Genomic DNA, 21,278 nt, shown 5'->3' with positions numbered 1-21,278 from the left:
TTCATTTATTTCTGCTCTGATCTTTATTATTTCCTTTCTTCTGGTGGCTGTGGGCTCCTTTTGCTGTTCTCTATTTGTTCAAGTTGTGTAACAAATATTTTTATTTTGTCCCTTATTCTTTGATGTGTGTATCTAGTGCTATAAGTTGACCTCTGAGGACTGCCTTTGCTGAGTCCCAAAGGTTTTAGTGTGATGTGTTTTCATTCTCATTTGATTCTAGGAACTTTTTGATTCCATCTTTGATTTCTTCTATTACCCAATTGTTTTTAAGCAGGATGTATTCAGTTTCCATGTAATTGATTTTTTTTTTTTTCCTTACTCCTCCGTTTGTTAATTTCTACTTTGATCGTATTGTGGTCAGAGAAAATACTCTGTATTATCTCAGTGTTTTGGATTTTGTTGAGGGTTGCTCTGTGGCCTAAGATGTGGTCTATTCTGGAGAATATTTCATGTGCTTTGGAAAACAATGTGTGCTTTGCAGCCGTTGGGTGGAGTGTTCTACATATGTCTATGAGATCAAGTTGGCTGATTGCACTGTTTAGCTCTTATGTATCTTTGTTGAGTTCCTTTCTAGAAGTTCTGTCATTTACTGAGAGTGGTGTGTTGAAGTCTCCTACTATTATTGTGGAACTGTCAATTTCTGTTTTCAGTGCTGTTAAGAGTTTGTTTTATGTATTTTGGAGCCCTGTCATTGGGTGTGTAGATGTTTATTATGGTTGTGTTCATGATGGATTGTCCCTTTAATCATTATATAGTGCCCTTCTTTGTCTTTTATGGTGGGTTTTGTTTTCAAGTCTATTTTATCTGAGATTAGTATTGCCATTCCTGCTGTTTTTGGTAGTTATTTGCTTGATAAATTTTTTCCATCCTTTGATTTTTAATACATTTACATCTTTGTTTCTAAGGTGTCTTGTAGACAGCATATTGATGGATCCTGTTTTTTAATCCATTCTGCCACTCTGTGTCTCTTTATGGGCGCATTTAGGCCTTTTACACTCAGTGTAATTATTGATAGGTGTGAGTTTATTGCTGTCATTTTGTAGCTTTTTTTTTTTAATGGTGCTAACATTTTCTTTATTCCTCTTATTCTCCTGTGCTGAGTTCCTTCTGTTTGTGAATTTCTTTTATTTTTGTAGGTTTTGTTTTTATTGAGACTTTGTTTTTCCTCTTTATTTTGATAAGTAGGTTTGTTAACTTCCTTCGTCCTTACCTTGAAATTTACCCTCATCTTCCTAGGTTTGAACCAGTCTATTAGTACTTCGTATCACCTTGCCTTCTTCTGCATTAGAAAGTTCTATACCTATACCATTTATTCCCTCTTTTATTGTCCTGATGTTGTTTTCATTTACAGATTAACCTCTCTGACTCCCTGTTGCAATTGTTTTGGTTTCAGATAGTCCTTGAGCATTCATTTCTTGGGTTGGTATCTAGCTGGTACAATCGTGCATCCTAGATTCAGGCTGTGGTCTGATGTTGTTTGTTCTCAGACTGAAGGACTCTCTTTAATAATTCTTGTAAGTGCAGTTTGGTTTTTACATATTCCCTTAATTTCTGTTTATCTGGCAATGTCCTAATTTCACCATCATATTTGAACAGAAGTTTTGCAGGATATATGATTCTTGGTTGGCAATTTTTTTCTTTCAAGGTTTTACATATGTCATCCCAATTGCCTTCTTGCCTGCACGGTTTCTGCTGAATAATCGGAGCTTAGTGTTTTTTAGTGTTATTGTTTCTCCTTTGTATGTGACTTTTTGTTTTTTCGAGCTGCTCACAGGATTTTTTGTCTTCGGTTTTAGCGAGTGTGATTATGATATGCCTTGGTGTTTTTCTTTTGGGGTCCATCCTATGTGGAGTTCATTGAGCTTCTTGGATGGCCAGCTTTTCATCATTCATGATATTAGGGAAGTTTCTGTCAGCAATTCTTCAATGATCCTCTCTGTTTTCTGTTTCTGTTCTGGAACTCTGATCACCTGCAAATTTTTGCTTTTAATTGTATCCCACGTAATTCTCAGGGTTTCTTCATTCTTTTTTCTGATTTTTCCTCAAACAGAATTGTATCCAAGTGTTTGTCTTCAATTTCACTGATTCTGTCTTCCTTCATTTCAAACCTGCTTCTCAGCCCTTCCATGACACTGTCTATTTCTGAAATCTTGTTGTTCATCCTTTGGATTTCTAATTGTTGTTTTTGTATGATTTCTAGTTGTGAATTTGTTTTGGCAGTTTGTTCCTGTATTATTTTCCTGAATTTTCCCTTTTTTTGGTCTGTATTTTCCATGAATTTGTCTGCCTTTTCCATAAATTTGTCTATTATTTCCTCGTTTTTGTCGACTTTTTGCTTCAACTCTTGGATTGCTCTGATTAGAGATTTGAATTCCCTGTCAGGTAGTTCTAGTGCCTTTTCTTCTACTGGAAAGTCATCTGGTGCTTAATTTGGATGCCTACTGGAACCATCCTGTCCAGTCTTTTTAGTATATTTTGATATTGTCTGCTATATTCAGGACATTCAGTAGTTATTTTACTCATTTCTTGATTGTAGATTTGTTTGTTTCGTCCTGCTTTTTTATTCTATTTTGTTATGTCTGAGCAGGCAGGCAAGCAGATGAGCAGACAACCTTCTTTGTTGTTTGCTCGTCTGTAGTCACAGTACTTTTCACCTCCTTGTCCAGTGGACAGGGCCAGTCATTCAGCTATGGTGCAGCAGGGCAGATCAAGCTGCAGGGAAGGGGCTGGGATGGGTTGTTTGTGGCACATACTAGGGCCAACAGGGCAGACCAGGAATCAGTGCTGGGCAGGTTCCAGTGGGCCATGCATGTGCTGCTCACGGGTTTGATGCTCAGTGCATGGTGCAGGTAGGCAGGCAAGAGGGGAGAGGTTGTGATATGTGGAGCTAAGACAGGTATGGGAAAGAGGAGAGAGAGGAGAGAAAAACAGGAGCCCAAAACAAGCAAGCACTGGGCTTTGGACTGGGACTGGAGGAACTAACCACCGCTTCTGAGACAGCGTGAGCACGGGACGCGGGCCTAACCCTCAGAGACAATCTCTACCCAGCCAGGGCACACAGTCGACGCGCCCCTTGGGAATCTCAGATAAAACAGTCACCCCTAGCAAGATAAGTAACTTTGTCTATATTCTGGGATGCTACTCTCTCCTATTTATCTGAACCCCCTTCCCCTTCCCAGGCAGCTTCATTAACATTGGAATTTCCTAAGCCCAGAGAGTGAACTGTGCTGTGGTTTTTCTTTCTTTCTTTCTTTCTTTTTGGTCTTTTCCTAACCCATTCTCCTGGCCTGAGAGAAGCAGCTACAAAAAACCCAGGGACCAAAAATCCTTCCCTAATTGGACTAAAAACACAGAACCAGCTCTAGCCAAGCATATGTGATCCACGGTCTTGGGCTTTCATCCCTACAGGGAACAAGGTGGCTATTATAATGTAAAAGCATTTCTGATAGGGATCTGACTGTAATTGTTTTAGCGGATTACTGGAAAGACAAGTTTCCCAGGTCTGATATCTCTGCATATTCAACAGAGCCCTCGCTGACTCACAACTGGGAACTGAGGGCTGAAGCTCCCCCTAGACCACCTAGCCTCCTGCCTTAGGGGTCTAAGGAAGGTGACACCTACCAATCTGTAGAGGTACTTGCATTGGGGGCCTAAGGTACAGCAGCAGAGCCCGCCCACCAAAGTGTTTAGGAATAGAGACACACCTACCTCACTGGCACTTGGGGGAAGCCTGTCAGCATCCTGCCCCCCCCGAGTGTGAACCCCTGCTGCTACTAGAATCTGATGCACACAACTATCACCACTACTCTCTAGGTGGATAGGTGACAGTCTGCACCACACGCTTGGTGACCCAAAATCAGATTCTACTCAAGAATAGTGAATGGACTCTTAGGCTTATATATCTGGTAACAGCCCAAACCAGCTGGTAATAGGACATAAGTGAGTCAAGGGCTACAATATAGTGCAATCTAGTAGCCCATCTATGTATATTGAAAGAAAACAAAACAAGATAAGACTCAGTGAGCAAATATAGACTAAATCACTACAATATCTTAGTGTTGGCTCGGAGACAGCAGTCGATATCAAACCACATGAAGAAGCAGACCACGATTGCTTTTACAACTCCCCAAATTAAAGGATCAAAATCTTTCCCAAATGAAGATACAATCCTGGAATTATCAGATACAGAATATAAAAAACTAATTTACAGAATGCTTCAAGACATCAGGGATGAACTCAGAAATGAAATAAGGCAATCTACAGAAAAAGCCAAGGAACACACTGAAAAAGCAGTTGAAGAACTCAAAAAGATTATTCAAGAACAGTGGAAAAATTAATAAGTTGCAAGAATCCATAGAGAGACAGCATTCAGAAATCCAAAAGATTAATAATAAAATTACAGAATTAGACAACGCAATAGGAAGTCAGAGGAGCAGACTCAAGCAATTGGAATGCAGAGTGGGAGATCTGGAGGACCAGGGAATTGACACCAATATAGCTGAAAAAAAATCTGATAAAAGAATTAAAAAAAATGAAGAAACCCTAAGAATCATGTGGGACTCTATCAAGAAGGATAACTTGCGTGTGATTGGAGTCCCAGAACAGGGAGGGATATCAGAAAACACAGAGAGAATAGTTGAAGATCTGTTGGCAGAAAACTTCTCCGACATCATGAAAGACGAAAGGATATCTATCCAAGATGCTCGTCGAATCCCATTTAAGATTGATCCAAAAAGAAAATCACCAAGACATATTATCATCAAACTTGCCAAAACCAAAGATAAAGAGAAAATTTTAAAAGCAGCCAGGGATAAAAGAAAGGTCTCCTACAAGGGAGAATCAATAAGAATAAGTTCAGACTACTCAGCAGAAACCATACAGTCAAGAAGGCAATGGGATGACATATACAGAGCACTGAAGGAGAAAAACTGCCAGCCAAGGATCATATATCCAGCAAAACTCTCTCTGAAATATGAACGCAAAATTAAAACATTTACAGGTAAACACAAGCTTAGAGAATTTGCAAAAACCAAACCAAAGTTACAAGAATTACTAAAGGAAATTGGTCAGAAAACCAATAATATCAGATACCAGCACAACACAAGGTCATAGAACAGAACATCCTGATATCAACTCATATAGGGAAATCACAAAAACAAATCAAGATTAATTCAAAAAAGAAAAAAACACTCAAAATAGGGAATCATTGAAGTCAATATGTAAAAGATCACAATAATCAAAAAGAGGGACTAAATACAGGTGGTACAGAACTACCATATGGAAAGGGAAACAGGGCAATATAGGACAATACAAGATAGGTTTTTACTTAGAAAAATAGGGGTAAATATTAAGGTAACCACAAAAAGTTATAACAACTTCATAACTCAAAATAAAAACCAAGAAAAACAAAACGACTCAGCAAACATAAAGTCAAATACTATGAAAATGAGGAACACACAATTTACAAAGAAAAACGTCTCAGCACAAAAAAGTAAGTGGGAAAATGAAATTGTCAACAACACACATAAAAAGGCATCAAAATGACAACACTAAACACATACTTATCTATAATTACGCTGAATGTAAATGGACTAAATGCACCAAGAAAGAGACAGAGAGTCTCAGACTGGATAAAGAAACACGATCCGTCTATATGCTGCCTACAAGAAACACACCTTAGACTTAGAAACACAAACTAAAACTCAAAGGATGGAAAAAAATATATCAAGCAAACAATAAGCAAAAAAGAAGAGGAGTAGCAATATTAATTTCTGACAAAATAGACTTTAGACTTAAATCCACCACAAAGGATAAAGAAGGCCACTACATAATGATAAAAGGGACAATTGACCAGGAAGATATAACCATATTAAATATTTATGCACCCAATGACAGGGCTGCAAGATACATAAAACAAACTTTAACAGACGTGAAAAGTGAGATAGATACCTCCACAATTATAGTAGAAGACTTCAACACATCACTTTCGGAGAAGGACAGGACATCCAGTAAGAAGCTCAATAGAGACACAGAAGACCTAATTGCTACAATCAACCAACTTGACCTCATTAACTTATACAGAACACTCCACCCAACAGCTGCAAAGTATACTTTTTTTTCTAGCGCACATGGAACATTCTCTAGAATAGACCACATATTAGGTCATAAAACAAGACTTTGCAGAATCCAAAACACTGAAATATTACAAAGCATCTTCTCAGACCATAAGGCCATAAAAGGGAAATCAATAAAAGAAAAATCAGGGAAAAGAAATCAAATACTTGGAAACTGAACAATACCCTGCTGAAAAAAGACTGGGTTATAGGAGACATTAAGGAGGGAATAAGGAAATTCATAGAATGCAACAAGAATGAAAACACTTCCTATCAAAACCTCTGGGATACAGTAAAAGCAGTGCTCAGAGGTCAATTTATATCGATAAATGCACACATACAAAAAGAAAAACGAGCCAAAATCAGAGAACTGTCCCTACAACTTGAACAAATAGAAAGTGAGCAACAAAAGAATCCACCAGGCACCAGAAGAAAACAAATAATAAAAATTAGAGCTAAACTAAATGAATTAGAGAACAGAAAAACAATTGAAAGAATTAACAAAGCCAAAAGCTGGTTCTTTGAAAAAATTAACAAAATTGATAAACCATTGGCCAGACTGACTAAAGAAATACAGGAAAGGAAACAAATAACCCGAATAAGAAACGAGAAGGGCCACATCACAACAGAACCAACTGAAATTAAAAGAATCATATCAGATTATTATGAAAAATTGTACTCTAACCAATTTGCAAACCTAGAAGAAATGGATGAATCCCTAGAAAAACACTACCTACCTAAACTAACACAATCAGAAGTAGAACAACTAAATAGACCCATAACAAAAAAAGAGATTGAAACGGTAATCAAAAAACTCCCAACCAAAAAAAAAAAAAAAAAAGGCAAGCAAACAAACAAATAAAGAAAAGAGTGTTAAGGGAGCTTGCCACTGGAGTGGATAGATGAGAAAAGAAGAGAAAAAAAAAAAAAAAAAAAGAGGGAAAAAGAAAGAAAAGGTAACCAGATAAAAATCTGGAAAAGAAAAACCCCCAGGAGTCCCAGAGTCACACCAGTGGGGCTGCTAAGGCTGGGGAAGTGGCTCTCAGGCTGTGCAGAACTGCCTGGCTAGAGGGGGTATAGATGTCACACAGCACCAGGTATTCAGGAGACAAGAAAAGAAGATAAGGATGAGAACTGAGAAATGGAGAAAGACAGAGAGGGAAAAAGAGAGAAAAGAGAAAAAGAAATGCCCCCAGGGATTCTATCTACATGGATGCGCAGATTGGGGGAGTAGCTCCTAAACCGTGCAGTGCAGCCCAGCTAGAAGTGGCTCCAAAGCTGTGAAAAGAAAAAGAAAACAAACAAAGGAAAATAAAAGAGAACAAAGCAAAACAAGGAAAAAAGCTCCAGGGCTCCCACTAGCGTGGTGTCGCAGGCCAGGGGAGTGGTTCCCAGCTAAGCGTGGCTTCACAGCCTCTCAAGAAGCAAAGATGGCACATGGCACATGGAGCCAGGTGTTCAGAGAAAGGAGGGGGTGGCGGTAGGAGACACAGAAGAAACCAAAAGAGACGGAAAGAACCTATAGCAGCTCAGGGGTCCGGCCAGTGTGGGCAGGGAGAATCGAAGCAGCCTGAGGCCAAAGCAGTTGCCTCCCAGTCAAGAAACTGCAGCTGGTGGGAAACAGAGGAGTCCGAGGGAGGGGAGGAAGGAGGGGTTAGGAAAGCGTATATTGCTTGTTACCGCGTGCTGTGTCTCCTGCTGGGAACTTTGTGGATCTGTTTTCTCACACTCCCCGTCCACCTATCTCTGACGTGGATGGGGCAAATCCAAGTGGCATGGACGCTGCACTAACTAACTGGTCAGCTGAGCCACCACAGCCAGCCGGGAAGCTCAGAGGTAGAGCAGCCAGGAGAGAATGTGGGATGGGAAAGCATGTATCGCTGGTTACCTGTGCTCTGTCTCCTGCTGGGAGTTCTGCGAAGCTGCTTTCCCATGCTCCCTGTCTGCCAGTCCCCAACAGGAGTCCAAGATGGCAGAACCGTGCTGTATTAGCAGATGGGGCCTTCAGCGTGTATCTCTCCTCGTTCTCTGTCCTGTCATTTTCTTATTCCATTCAGTGCTTGGCTGAGTTATCTCTTCATTCGACACTTCAGGTTCCAGGAATGACATTTGTCTCTGTTTTACTTTTTCGGGTCTTTGTGGTGGAGGGATGGCGTGGGGCTTCTATGGCGCCATGTTGGCCGGAAGTCCCTAACTCCAATTTTAAGTTAATACATTAATTTGGGATGATAAATCAGTCTTTTATAAATTTGGTCAGCAAGAGTCAGGGCTTACTTAGAGTCTTACTTACTTGGTCAAACTAATAAAATTGGAGTTTCCAGATTTAAAAATATCCTGAATACCAGTTATGGTAACTTACAGGTTACCAGACTATGGATCATTGTGAGCACACCTCAGTACCTGGCCCAAGCTGCCAGCAGGCTAGCCAGGTGCTCTTTTAACGATCTTTTTAGCTGCAGCAAATGGAACATGTGTGGTGAAGCCCAAGATTCTACTAAGACATTAGGATGCTATACTTTGATTCATATGAAGAAATGTAAAGATTGGGTGGGGGAGGATAGGGGAAGTAATGCTGAGGATAACATCAAGGCCAGGTGAAAGGGACACTAAGGAAGGGATTAGAGAGACCAATTCTACCAAAGCAATAACGGTTAAGTGCATGGACTTCAGACTAAGCCTGCCTGGCTTGAATCCCTGCTCTGCTACTAACTAGTACACAACTTGGGCAAGTTAATTCCTCTGTGTCTCAGTACACTCATTGTAACTGAGTAAAATGGGAACAGTGACAGTACCTGCTTCATAGGATTCCTGTAAGGACAAAATTAGTTGTCATAAAGCACTTACAGCAGTGCCCAGTAGAGACAAAGTACTAGGCAAGTGACTGCTATATTTTCGTGGTCTAAAATTTTAAGGCTAAAGAACTTAAGCTGTAGATCTATTTGCAAAGTTTCTAATGGACATCTTTTAGACAGGTGAGTAGTACTTTGATCAAACCACTTCCATACTCATAAATATTGCTAGTTTTCACCCTTTTTTCGCTTGTACCAGAAACAGCTACATTTGGGCTATAATTCTGAACAGAGAGTGGGCAGAGGCTATATTTAACTTGTGATTAAAGAGACTCTTCAAATTGTTGATTTAACTAGTATTCATTCTTCACAGGTGTTCCTACTTTGTGCAGTAAAATGTGATAGATACTGTGTGTAAAACATATTTCAGCCCTCTGGGAGATTATAAACTAATAGCAGAAAAAAAATATGGGCATCAATGAGAGGGCCACAATGCTTATATAAAGGAAAGAGCACCCACATAAGGGGTTAGGGATATAGATGAGCTTGGGACAATCTTATAGAGGAGACAGCATTTGAGCATTTTTAGTTAACACTTGAAGTAGATGGTATGTTTTAAAAATAATTTTCATCACTGGGAACAGAATAAAGCATCGAAGAAATAGAGGGTTTGGGAATCACAGGGAAAATTCTGGGGATTGCAATCATCTAGTTTGATGCAGGAAAATGCTAAGAGAATAATGAAAGATCTGGCTACAGAGGTAGGTTGGGGATATATTGAGGAAGTTGGATTTCATTTCATGGTAAGCACCATAGATTTTTGAGCAGAAAAATAATGTGTAAGTATTGAACAAGATGGATTATTAGTGGGAAGTTTACTACAATTATGGGTGAGAGGCAGAGTTAGACATCATCCATAGTTCCTAATGTATAATTAAAATATATATATTTTTTCATTTACAAAGTATGGGGAATCTTTAATAAAATATATGCACAATAAATAATTCATTTTCAAAAATGCTCATCAGGTAACTTCATGGCTTTTCAATGGAAGAAGCCACAGTATCAGGGAAATCAGAAGGCAATCTCAATAACTCTTCTACTTCTTCTTGCAAAGCTTCTGCTTTTTCAAGTAACAGCATCTATAATAAAAAAAAAATCAAGAAATGGAACAAAAATATGCATTGCTAGAGAATTGCCAACATTTTTACCACCATCTATTAGACATCTAAATTCTTATACATCAGTAATCTGGACATTAAAAACTAATAATGAGATTGAAAAATGGGCACTTAAGAAAAGCGATTATAGCAAATGAAGCTGAGGCGTTTAGTTAAAGCCATTTTAGCTGATCGTGGCTTTTAGTATACCAAAAATAAAGGAGCTTTCATACTCTCACAGATTTGTTTTACTGAAGACTCAGCCACTTAAAAATTAACTTTTAATCTATAAAATCTAAGACAATTTTGCAAAAATTTAATTACCCCTTGAAAATGTTATATTTTATATAGGCATTTTATTATTCCTCAGAACTTAATATACTATCTTCTAAAAACCTTTTCGTATTTAAAAGAAAGGTTTTATTCAAGCTCCTAAAGTTAACATGTTTAATTTAAAAAAATAAATAATGAGCAAAAAAGCATTTCTAAACATGGCACACAGATGTCAATGAATTTTTAGAAATAAAATGTTGGTATTTGTATAACACAGTGAAGTATTTGTATTATTTCTGTTGCAAAATTTTCTTAATAAAAAGTTTAGAGAAATCACATAGAGGAAAAAAATCATAAGAAAGCAAAAGTGAAAAAAATAAAAACACTCTCAACCAATTTGATACAAAGCATAGCACTACTATAATCTATTGCTGTCTGGTAGAATTCCAACTCACAGCGACCCTACAGAACAGAACAGAACTGCCCCATAGGGTTTCCAAGGCTGTAACCTCTACAGAAGCAGACTGCCACGTCTTTCTCCCACAGAGCGGCTGGTGGGCTCAAACTGCCAATCTTTCAGCTTGTAGCCGAGCCCTTAACCATTCTGCCACCAGGGCTCCTTGCACAGCATTACATAGCATTATATACAAGAGATTAAAATGGAGTTAGGCAAGCTTTCTAGTAGCGGAGGTAATGGTAACCATGCAGAACAAATCTCCTAATACATCCTCTAAAAACAATACAGATCCAGGAACAACAAATAGACTACACAGAACCCATGTATCAGCATTACCAGAATACAGAGAAACACCATTAGCCTCAAATTACTTATAGTTAAAAAAATCAAACACCAATTTCCAGTAGAGTCATTTCTCAAATTCACACCCTATGTGTTTGTGGAGATAGAGGTTGAGAAAAAAACCACATGGATGAGAGAAGAAGAAAACAGAGAACCTAAGGTTAAACTAAAATCACCTCCAGAAAGAAAGGCTACTCCAAGTGCAAAAATGCTGAAAAAGAACTTCAGTAACTTGGGGGTCATCTATGTCAACTGACACAACAGTTCATAAAGTTCTGTATCCTACTTTGATAAGTAGCATCTGGGGTCTTGAATGCTTGCAAGTGGCCACCTAAGATACATCTATTGGCCTCTTACCATTCAGAGCAAAGGAGAGTGAAGAAAACAGAAGACTCAAGGGAGCGAATAGTCCAAAGGACTAATGGACCACAAGAACCACAGCCTGGAGGATCCCCAAACCAGAAGAACTAGATGGTGTCCAGCTACCACTACCAACCGCTCTGACTGGGATCACAACAGAGGGTCTTGGACAGAACAGGAGAAAAATTGTAGAACAAAAAACCAAATTCACAAAAAAGACCAGACTTGCTGGTCTGACAGAGATTAGAGGAACCCCTGAAACTATGGCCCTAAGACATCCATCTGAACTGGAACTGAAGCCATTCCCCGAGACAACCTTTCAGCCAAACCATAGACAGGGCCATAAAATAAACAAAAACACCCGAGAGGAACGTGCTCCTTAGAACAATCAATTACATGAGATCAAAGGGTGACATCTGCCCAAAAGCAAAGATGAGAAGTCAGGAAGGACAGAAATCAGAACAAAAGGAAATGGGGAACTTAGGATGGAAATGGGAGAGTACTGACACACTGTGGGGAATGAAGCCAATATTATGAAACACTCTATGTATAAGCTATCGAATGGAAAACTAATTTGCTCTGTAAACTTCCACCTAACACACACAAAAGATTTTTTTTAATTAAATGTATATGGATACTTCACACTACATATTTATATTAGCAATTTTTTCCCAATAATCGATGTTGATTTATTGGGAAAATAAATGATGTTGATTCTTGTAAATCTGTCATTATTGTTCTATAGCCCATCAAGTTATGAAAATTTAACCATTTCATTCATGACGATCATTTAGGTTGGTTTATTTGACACTTTGGATACTAGAATACCCTAGTATATGTATTCTTAAAAAAAAAAGCATCGTGGTAGATGAAAGCATTGTTAATAGAAAGGGACTTAAAGTGTGTGGGAGGCTCCAGGAGGCAGTCTCGTCAATGCTTCTTGGGAAAAGAACAGGTAAAATGGAAGAGGCACCCTTTGGAAGCTGAGCAGTGAAGGGAAAAAGAAAGAAGAGGGGAAATTTTAGTATCCTGCAGGACAAAATAGGGGCCTCAGTGGTGCAGTGGTTAAGCGCTTGGCTGCTAATGAAAAGGTTAGGGTTCAAATCTACCAGCTGCCCTATGAGAGAAAGTTGCGGCAGTCTGCTTCTGTAAAGATTTACAGCCTTGGAAACCCTATGGAGCAGTTCTATTCTGTCCCAAAAGGTTGCTATGAGTCAGAATCAACTAGATGGCACTGGGTTTTTTGGAAGGACAAAAGAAAATTAAAAAAAAATTCAAAGCACCTATTATGGATTGAATTGTGTTCCCCACAAAAATGTGTTACAAATACTAACCTCTCTGCTAACCAAAAGGTTGGCAGCTTGACTCTACCAGGCACTCCTTGGAAACTCTATGGGGCAGTTCCACTCTGTAATATAGGGTGGCTATAACTGGGAATCTACTTGATGGCAACAGGTTTATGCCTGTGGTTATAATTCCATTTGGGAATGAGTTGTCTTTGTTATGTTAATGAGGCAGGATTAGTGCAGGGTGTGTCTTGAGTCAATTTCTTTTGAGATATAAAAGAGATCTAACAAGCAAGCAAGAGAGAAGAGATGGGTGGAAGAGAGATGCCAAGCCACAAGAAGATTGTGCAGGAGCAGAAGCTCAGAAGAGACAAGAACCTTCCTCCAGAGCCGACAGAGACAGAAAGCCTTCCCCTAGAGCTGGCACCCTGAATTTGGACTTCTAGCCTCCTGAACAGCGAGAATATAAATTTCTGTTTGCTAAAGGCACTCACTTGTGGTCTTTATGTTATAACAGCGCTAGATAACTAAGACAGACCCTTCCTTGCACCCTCCCCCAGACAAAAGTCATCCAGTAAAGAAACCATACTTCACTACACTGTCAGAAGGGAGAGCTCTTGAGTTCGGAGTCTCGTAAACTACTCCCAGTGGCTAGCCCTGTCCAGGAAATATACAGGCAGAAGCAGTTCTCATCTTGACAAAGCTACGATATAAAAAGAAAACAGAAACCAAGAATCAAAGCACTTCAGTTCATAAAAGTTTCCCTCTCTTGTGTGGAAGTGAGGGAGAAAAGGGAGTCACTGCCTACGGGGCAATGAGTTTCTGTTAAGGGCAATAAAAAATCTGGGAACGGATAGGTGATGGTTGTACAACATGATAAATGTAGTTAGTCACTGAACTGTACGTGCAAAAAAATGTTGAAATGGCAAGTGTTCTGTTATATATATTTCTACCACAATAAAAAAAAAAAAGAATGAAACAAACTGCATACTTGGAATCAAGAGGCACAACCCGAGTTCTAGTAAAAAAAAAAAAAGTCCCTCCCTAAAAGCAAACCATGAAGCAGAAAAGTCTGTAACACAACACTCAAAAGTGAATTAAATATTCTAAAATAAGTATCTGGTGATATAAAAAAAAAAAAAAGAACAATACACCCTGAATAAGAAGTCTCCAAATGAAGAACTGAAATAAACCAAAAAAAAAAAAGGAATAAATGAAATAAAAGTTGATTGAGCTCAGGAAAGAAATAGAAGAAAAAGGCAAAATCGTATCAAAATAAAAACTACAAATAGGTGTGAAGGAAGAAAAGATTTAAGTAAACATTTAATTAGACATAACCTCAATATAATCACAAGGAAACATCAGACAAATCCAAATGGAGAGAGATTCTTCAAAATCACTGACCTGTACTCTTCAAAAAAAAATGTCAAGATTGCAAATTCAAAGACAGGTTGAAGAACTGTTACATATTAAATAAAAATAAAGAGATATCACAACTAAATGCAACATTCGGGCTATAGAAGACATTATTGGGACAACTGGTAAAATAGGAATAAAGTCTACAGATTAGATAATGGTATTTAATCAATGATAACATCCTGATTTTGATCACCGTATTGTACTTACGTAAGAGAATGCCATGGTATTTTCAACTGCCTCATATGCATGTGAAAGCTGGGCAACGAATAAGGAAGATTGAAAAATCGATGTCTTTGAATTATGGTGTTGACGAAGAATATACCATGACTGCTAGAAGAACGAACAAATCTGTCTCGTAAAACTATAGTCAAAATGTTCCTTGGAAGCAAGGATGGTGAGATTTCTTCTCATTTACTCTGAACATGTTATCAGAGGGAACCAGTCCCTAGAGAAGGACATCGTGCTTGGCAAAGTAGAGGGTCAGTGAAAAAGAGGAAGACCCTCCGTGAGAAGGACTGACACTGGCTGCCACAATGGGCTCAAACAATGATTGTGAGGATGGCACAGGACCAGGCAGCATTTCCTTCAGTTGTACAGGATTGCTGCGAGTTGGAACTAACTTGATGGCACCTAGCAACGTAACAAGGCTGTCCAAAAATAGAATAATCTAATTTTTGAGGCTGTAACCCCTTTGCCAATGAAGGTATTCAAAGATGAGAACACTAGCTGTTGGGGATACTGAGGAAAGGGCTTCTGTGAAGAGGATGCCAGGAGGCAGAACGCACCAATTTCTAGGTTTCGTTGTACTACAGCGAGTCCTTGAAAATGTCTTTATTTTTTAGAAGGTTCTTTTTCTCTTTTTCTCAAGGCTTCTTTCGGAACAGATGCATTATTTTTATCATATATTATGAGTATATACATATACTTCTCTGTCTATAGAAATAAACTGTTACGCAGTGTTAAATGTTTTTATGTCTAAAGTATAAAGCGATAATACTATAAAATATTACAAAGGTTAAAAAATGGTTTGTTTCCTTACCTTTGCTGATGAAACAATCTGCTTGGCCTGGCGTCTTGATAAATGATCGATGGTCCTTATTAGCACCTCAGGATTTGCATTAGCTAAGTGCGTTAGACTTTTGTATCCAGCATTGTATAATTGTTTTGCTCGACCCTGAAAGTGGTAAAAAAAATCAGTTAAAATCACAATTTGGGATGAAGAAAAAAAATTAAATGTCTTACTCAAGGGAAAAATTTCACGTGCAGGAGGTAGGAATAAACCAAGATAAAAAGGTAAGCGTGAGGAGGTAACACATGAGAATTTTGAGGCATTTTTAAAGATGCATTTGGGTGGCTCCAATCAGTTTTGCCTAAGTCAACTGATGCATGCTGCCATTAGGAATCAGAAACCCATTAAACCTCTTAGGTTACTGGCAAAGCTTCATATCCCTAGGCAGAATGTTCTAGTCCAACGTCCTTAAAACGGTCTCGCTATTTACTCAGGCGACCCCTGTTTTGTTTTGTTTTTTTTCTAAACAAGCAGCATTATTCCCCTGATTCAAGAACTGAATAATGGAGAATGGAAATTGAGGGCTGGTTAAAATAGAAAGCTGAGAAACCAACTGAGAACATTTTTCTCACTTACTAAGAAAATGTAAATGACCCTTGTTGCCACCAATTCACTACTACCTTATACAAGTACTGAGTCTAAACTGACTGAAGGTAACTGAAGGGGAAGAAGAAAGAGATGCTGAAAAATGGTAGCAAAAACATACTTGGGGACAGTTGTCTCATTCCTACTGCTATTTTTTTCCCCCAACTGTGATTTTTCACCAGGACTTCTTCCAGATTAACAAGAGGAATTCTGGGAGGACATGGCAGTAATTTATTTAAAAAAAAAAAAAAAAAGACTCTTACGACAAGAGAGAAATAAGGCTTTTGTTGTTATTTGCTCCGTGGTAAGGCTTCACCAAACGGCAAACTTTATTCTTCTGTTAGTTGAAATAATCTCAACTGGGAAACTGGGAAGCTAAAAAAAAAAACCTGTGGCCATCAAGTTGATTCCGATCCTAAGGACAGAGCAGAATTGCCTCATAGAGTTTCCAAGAAGTGGCTGGTGGACTCAAACCGCCAGCCTTCTGATTAGCAGCTAAACTCAACCACTATGCCACCAGGGTTCCACCACTGACCTCTAAAACTCCAGTCACTTCCATGAGAGGGATTAGCTCTGCCTTTACACAGTAAGTCAACTTCTTAGTGAGTTCTACTAAAAGGGCTCTATAAACCCAAAACTCCTCCAGCTCCTGCATGAAACAAAGAAATACACAAAATTTAAATTTGGTAAGTTATTTCAAAATTTTGTGGAATAGGGTGTGAGATGATGTGAATTCTGGAACTTGGGTTAAGCCATGACACCAAGCAACATTATTATGGGGAACATGGGAGAGATACTAAGGTATTTGATGAATTGGTTTTAGGATGAGGCGAAAGATTGAAAAACTAAAAAATAAGCCCGTAAGAAAAATTATATCCATTCTTACCAAAGTATCAGAAAGTAAATGCATAAAGTTTTTCTTTCCAAAATGACCAAAAACAAATTCCAACTTCTGGGAACTTATTTTGAAGATAATATATTAAGTATGTAAAGACTGAATTGTAAGATGATGTTCAATGCAACATTAATGATACTTGTTAAAGGTGGGTAGGTGAACAGGAGTTCACTGTATTATTCTGTCTATTTTTACATATGCTTGAAATTTTCCATCATAAGTGTTATTTTATTTTTTTTTATGGTCCCTTTGTAAACTTTGGGTATGGTTGTCAAAGTATGTGATGCATGGAATGGTGTTAGCCATTTTGCAACCACCAGGAAAGGACTTAAGGCACTAAGATAGCAGAGCAAAGAGAAGAAAAGAGATCTCTGAATAGAACTACTGAATCAATTAACACTGGAAGTGCCTTAGCCCTGACCTTTCTGTTACATAAGATAATAATTTTTCCTCATTGTCTATTCTTCTACAGAGTTTTTCTGGCACTTTCGGTTAAAAACAGCTTAACTAATACAGTTGGTATACTATTTTATACCATCTATATAACTTTTTTTGGGAAACCCTGGTGGTGTAGTGGTTAAGTGCTGTGGCTGCTAACCAAAGGGTCAGCAGTTCGAATCCACCAGGCGCTCCTTGGAAACTCTATGGGGCAGTTCTACTCTGTCCTATAGGGTTGCTATGAGTCGGAATAGACTCCACGGCACTGGGTTTGGTGTTTTGGTTTTTGACATAATTTAAAAAGAAAAAACTTTAAAATAGTGAAAACACATTCATGAGAGCTAAAGTTGTCAGCTAGGCTTTTCTTAGGATCAGCCATCAAATTAGAGATATTTTTAAGTCCTGCACACAGATTCTTTTACTTGAACAATCTTATAAGAGCTCAAGTCCTTATAGTCCTAAGTAAAACAGAGGGATAGAATTTTAGGGATAGTATCTTTAAATATGAAGAACAATAAACATAAAAAAACTTTGGAAAGCGTACATTTTTAAAGGCTAGCTTCTCCTTATTACTTATAATTTTTGTCTGCTGCCTAGCTAGATTGTGCACCAGGGAATGCAAGCTAATATTATAAAATCACTATAAAGAAAAGATAGTTAGAAAGGTAAACTGCTATTATCACTCAATCCAAAGTCAAGTACATTTGGGTTATTTATTATTCCCTTCATTAGTACACGTGACAGAATAGATGAAGGTTTAAGGTAGGGAAATGAAGCAGATCTCAAGTTTAGAAGCTGGATTCATGAGAAAAAGGCTTCTCAAAAATAATGTGGATTAGGAGGAACAACTCAGAAAAGGAGGGTGAGAATGGCTGCACAACTTGAAGAATGTAATCAGTGTAACTAAATTGTACATGTAGAAACTGCTGAACCAGTATACGTTCTGCTGTGTATATTCAAAACAATAAAAATGAAATAAATTATATATATTATGTATACAAAAAATGTGAATTAAAGAGATGGGAAAAATCCACATATACAGAAAGGATTATTTTGCTACTCAAGAGGGAGAAATAGGTTTTAAATGTAGCAAAAATGGCTTATATTGGGGGCGGAGCCAAGATGGCGGACTAGGCAGACGCTACCTCGGATCCCTCTTACAACAAAGACACGGAAAAACAAGTGAATCAATCACATACATAACAATCTACGAACCCTGAACAACAAACACAGATTTAGAGACGGAGAACGAACCAATACGGGGAAGCAGCGATTGTTTCCACGGGCGGCGTGGGACGCAGCCGGTAGGAGAAGTCCCCGGGAGAGAGTGACTGGTCTTGGAGCAGAAAGAGCAGCATCCGAGCCGGGGAACCGTCCCGCAGGGATTTGGACTGGACGCAGGTACGCCATAAACACGGAGAGTTGCTCCACCCCCCTGAACTAACCCCGGGAAGGGGACTAGCCGGGTCGTGTGGGCGGCGTGGGACGCAGCCGGTAGGACAAGTCCCCAGGAGGTAGCGACTGGTATTGGAGCGGGGAGAACAGCGTCCCAGCCGGGACACTCGGTCACGGCACAAGCATGGGGAGCTGCTCTACCCATCTGAACTAACCCCGGGAGGAGGCCCAACTGGTTCTCGGAGGCAGCACGGCCACGCGGCTGGAGGGATGAGAAGTCCCCAGGATGCAGCGACTGATTTTGGAGTCGAGAGTGCACCGTCCCAGTAGGGGAGCCTTGACGCTGGGCGTGGGGCTGGAAGCGGAGGATCTGACCGTGACTCCAGCGGGCCAGACCCCCCGGGGGCAATCTCCACACAGACAGCACACATAGGTGACGCCCCGCGGGAATCTCAGATATAACAGCCATTCCAATCAAGACAAGCAACTCTGGCTATATTCTGAGGTGCTACTCTCCTATCTCTCTGATCCCTCCCCCATCCTCCCCAGGCGGCTTCATTAACATCTGAATAGCCTGAGCCAGAGGGAGAACTCTGATAGGGATCTGACTGCATTTTTTTTTAAGCAGATTTTCTGAAAAAACTAGTTTCCCAGTGATGGCTCGCAGACAACAATCCATATCAAACCACTTAAAGAAACAGACCATGACAGCTTCTCCAACCCCCCAAACAAAAGAATCAAAATCTTTCCCAAATGAAGATACAATCTTGGAATTATCAGATACAGAATATAAAAAACTAATTTACAGAATGCTTAATGATATCACAAATGAAATTAGGATAACTGCAGAAAAAGCCAAGGAACACACTGATAAAACTGTTGAAGAACTCAAAAAGATTATTCAAGAACATACTGGAAAAATTAATAAGTTGTAAGAATCCATAGAGAGACAACATGTAGAAATCCAAAAGATTAACAATAAAATAACAGAATTAGACAACGCACTAGGAAGTCAGAGGAGCAGACTCGAGCAATTAGAATGCAGACTGGGACATCTGGAGGACCAGGGAATCAACACCAACATAGCTGAAAAAAAATCAGATAAAAGAATTAAAAAAAATGAAGAAACCCTAAGAATTATGCGGGACTCTATCAAGAAGGATAACCTGTGGATGATTGGAGTCCCAGAACAGGGAGGGGGGACAGAAAACACAGAGAAAATAGTTGAAGAACTCCTGACACAAAACTTCCCTGACATCATGAAAGACGAAAGGATATCTATCCAAGATGCTCATCGAACCCCACTTAAGATTGATACAAAAAGAAAAACACCAAGACATATTATCATCAAACTCCCCAAAACCAAAGATAAAGAGAAAATTTTAAAAGCAGCCAGGGAGAAAAGAAAGGTTTCCTTCAAGGGAGAATCAATAAGAATATGTTCTGACTACTCAGCAGAAACCATGCAGGCAAGAAGGGAATGGGACGACATATACAGAACACTGAAGGAGAAAAACTGCCAGCCAAGGATCATATATCCAGCAAAACTCTCTCTGAAATATGAAGGCGAAATTAAGATATTTACAGACAAACACAAGTTTAGAGAATTTTCAAAAACCAAACCAAAGCTACAAGAAATACTAAAGGATATTGTTTGGTCAGAGAACCAATAATATCAGATACCAGCACAACACAAGGTCACAAAACAGAACATCCTGATATCAACTCAAATAGGGAAATCACAAAAACAAACAAATTAAGATTAATTAAAAAAAAATACACATAACAGGGAATCATGGAAGTCAATAGGTAAAAGATCACAATAATCAAAAAGAGGGACTAAATACAGGAGGCATTGAACTGCCATATGGAGAGTGATACAAGGCGATATAGAACAATACAAGTTAGGTTTTTACTTAGAAAAATAGGGGTAAATAATAAGGTAACCACAAAAAGGTATAACAACTCTATAACACAAGATAAAAACCAAGAAAAACGTAACGACTCAACTAACATAAAGTCAAGCACTATGAAAATGAGGATCTCACAATTTACTAAGAAAAACGCCTCAGCACAAAAAAGTATGTGGAAAAATGAAATTGTCAACAACACACATAAAAAGGCATCAAAATGACAGCACTAAAAACTTATTTACCTATAATTACCCTGAATGTAAATGGACTAAATGCACCAATAAAGAGACAGAGAGTCACAGACTGGATAAAGGAACACGATCCATCTATATGCTGCCTACAAGAGACACACCTTAGACTTAGAGACATAAACAAACTAAAACTCAAAGGATGGAAAAAAGTATATCAAGCAAACAATAAGCAAAAAAGAAGAGGAGTAGCAATATTAATTTCTGACAAAATAGACTTGAGACTTAAATCCGCCACAAAGGATAAAGAAGGGCACTATATAATGATAAAAGGGACAATTGATCAGGAAGACATAACCATATTAAATATTTATGCACCCAATGACAGGGCTGCAAGATACATAAATCAAATTTTAACAGAATTGAAAAGCGAGATAGATACCTCCACAATTATAGTAGGAGACTTCAACACACCACTTTCGGAGAAGGACAGGACATCCAGTAAGAAGCTCAACAGAGACATGGAAGATCTAATTACAACAATCAACCAACTTGACCTCATTGACTTATACAGAACTCTCCACCCAACTGCTGCA

At 38.8% G+C, this 21,278-nt stretch overlaps 1 protein-coding gene across 4 annotated transcripts in view; it reads right to left on the bottom strand.

Annotated features, from left to right (window-relative positions):
- The window catches only part of HELQ (helicase, POLQ like), a 508,107-nt gene that overhangs the window by 435,800 nt on the left and 51,029 nt on the right, over positions 1-21,278 (bottom strand). For 2 of the 4 annotated variants that reach the window (XM_049885852.1, XM_049885854.1), the window contains 3 exons: positions 16,389-16,502; positions 15,239-15,373; positions 9,866-10,044 (listed from right to left, as the gene is read on the bottom strand). The exons of 1 other annotated variant lie outside the window; for it this stretch is intronic. In XM_049885852.1, the coding sequence (XP_049741809.1) occupies positions 9,937-10,044; positions 15,239-15,373; positions 16,389-16,502 (357 nt within the window). In that variant the 3' untranslated portion in view covers positions 9,866-9,936. Of the gene's footprint in view, positions 1-9,865; positions 10,045-15,238; positions 15,374-16,388; positions 16,503-21,278 lie in introns of those variants that run through there. One more of the 4 variants, XM_049885853.1, reaches the window with a different exon arrangement.

Source organism: Elephas maximus, chromosome 5, assembly GCF_024166365.1.
Source record: "Elephas maximus indicus isolate mEleMax1 chromosome 5, mEleMax1 primary haplotype, whole genome shotgun sequence".
NCBI classification, from domain to species: Eukaryota; Metazoa; Chordata; class Mammalia; order Proboscidea; family Elephantidae; genus Elephas; species Elephas maximus.
The sequence above is the reverse complement of the archived record's forward strand: the minus strand, read 5'-3'. Positions and strand labels throughout refer to the sequence as shown.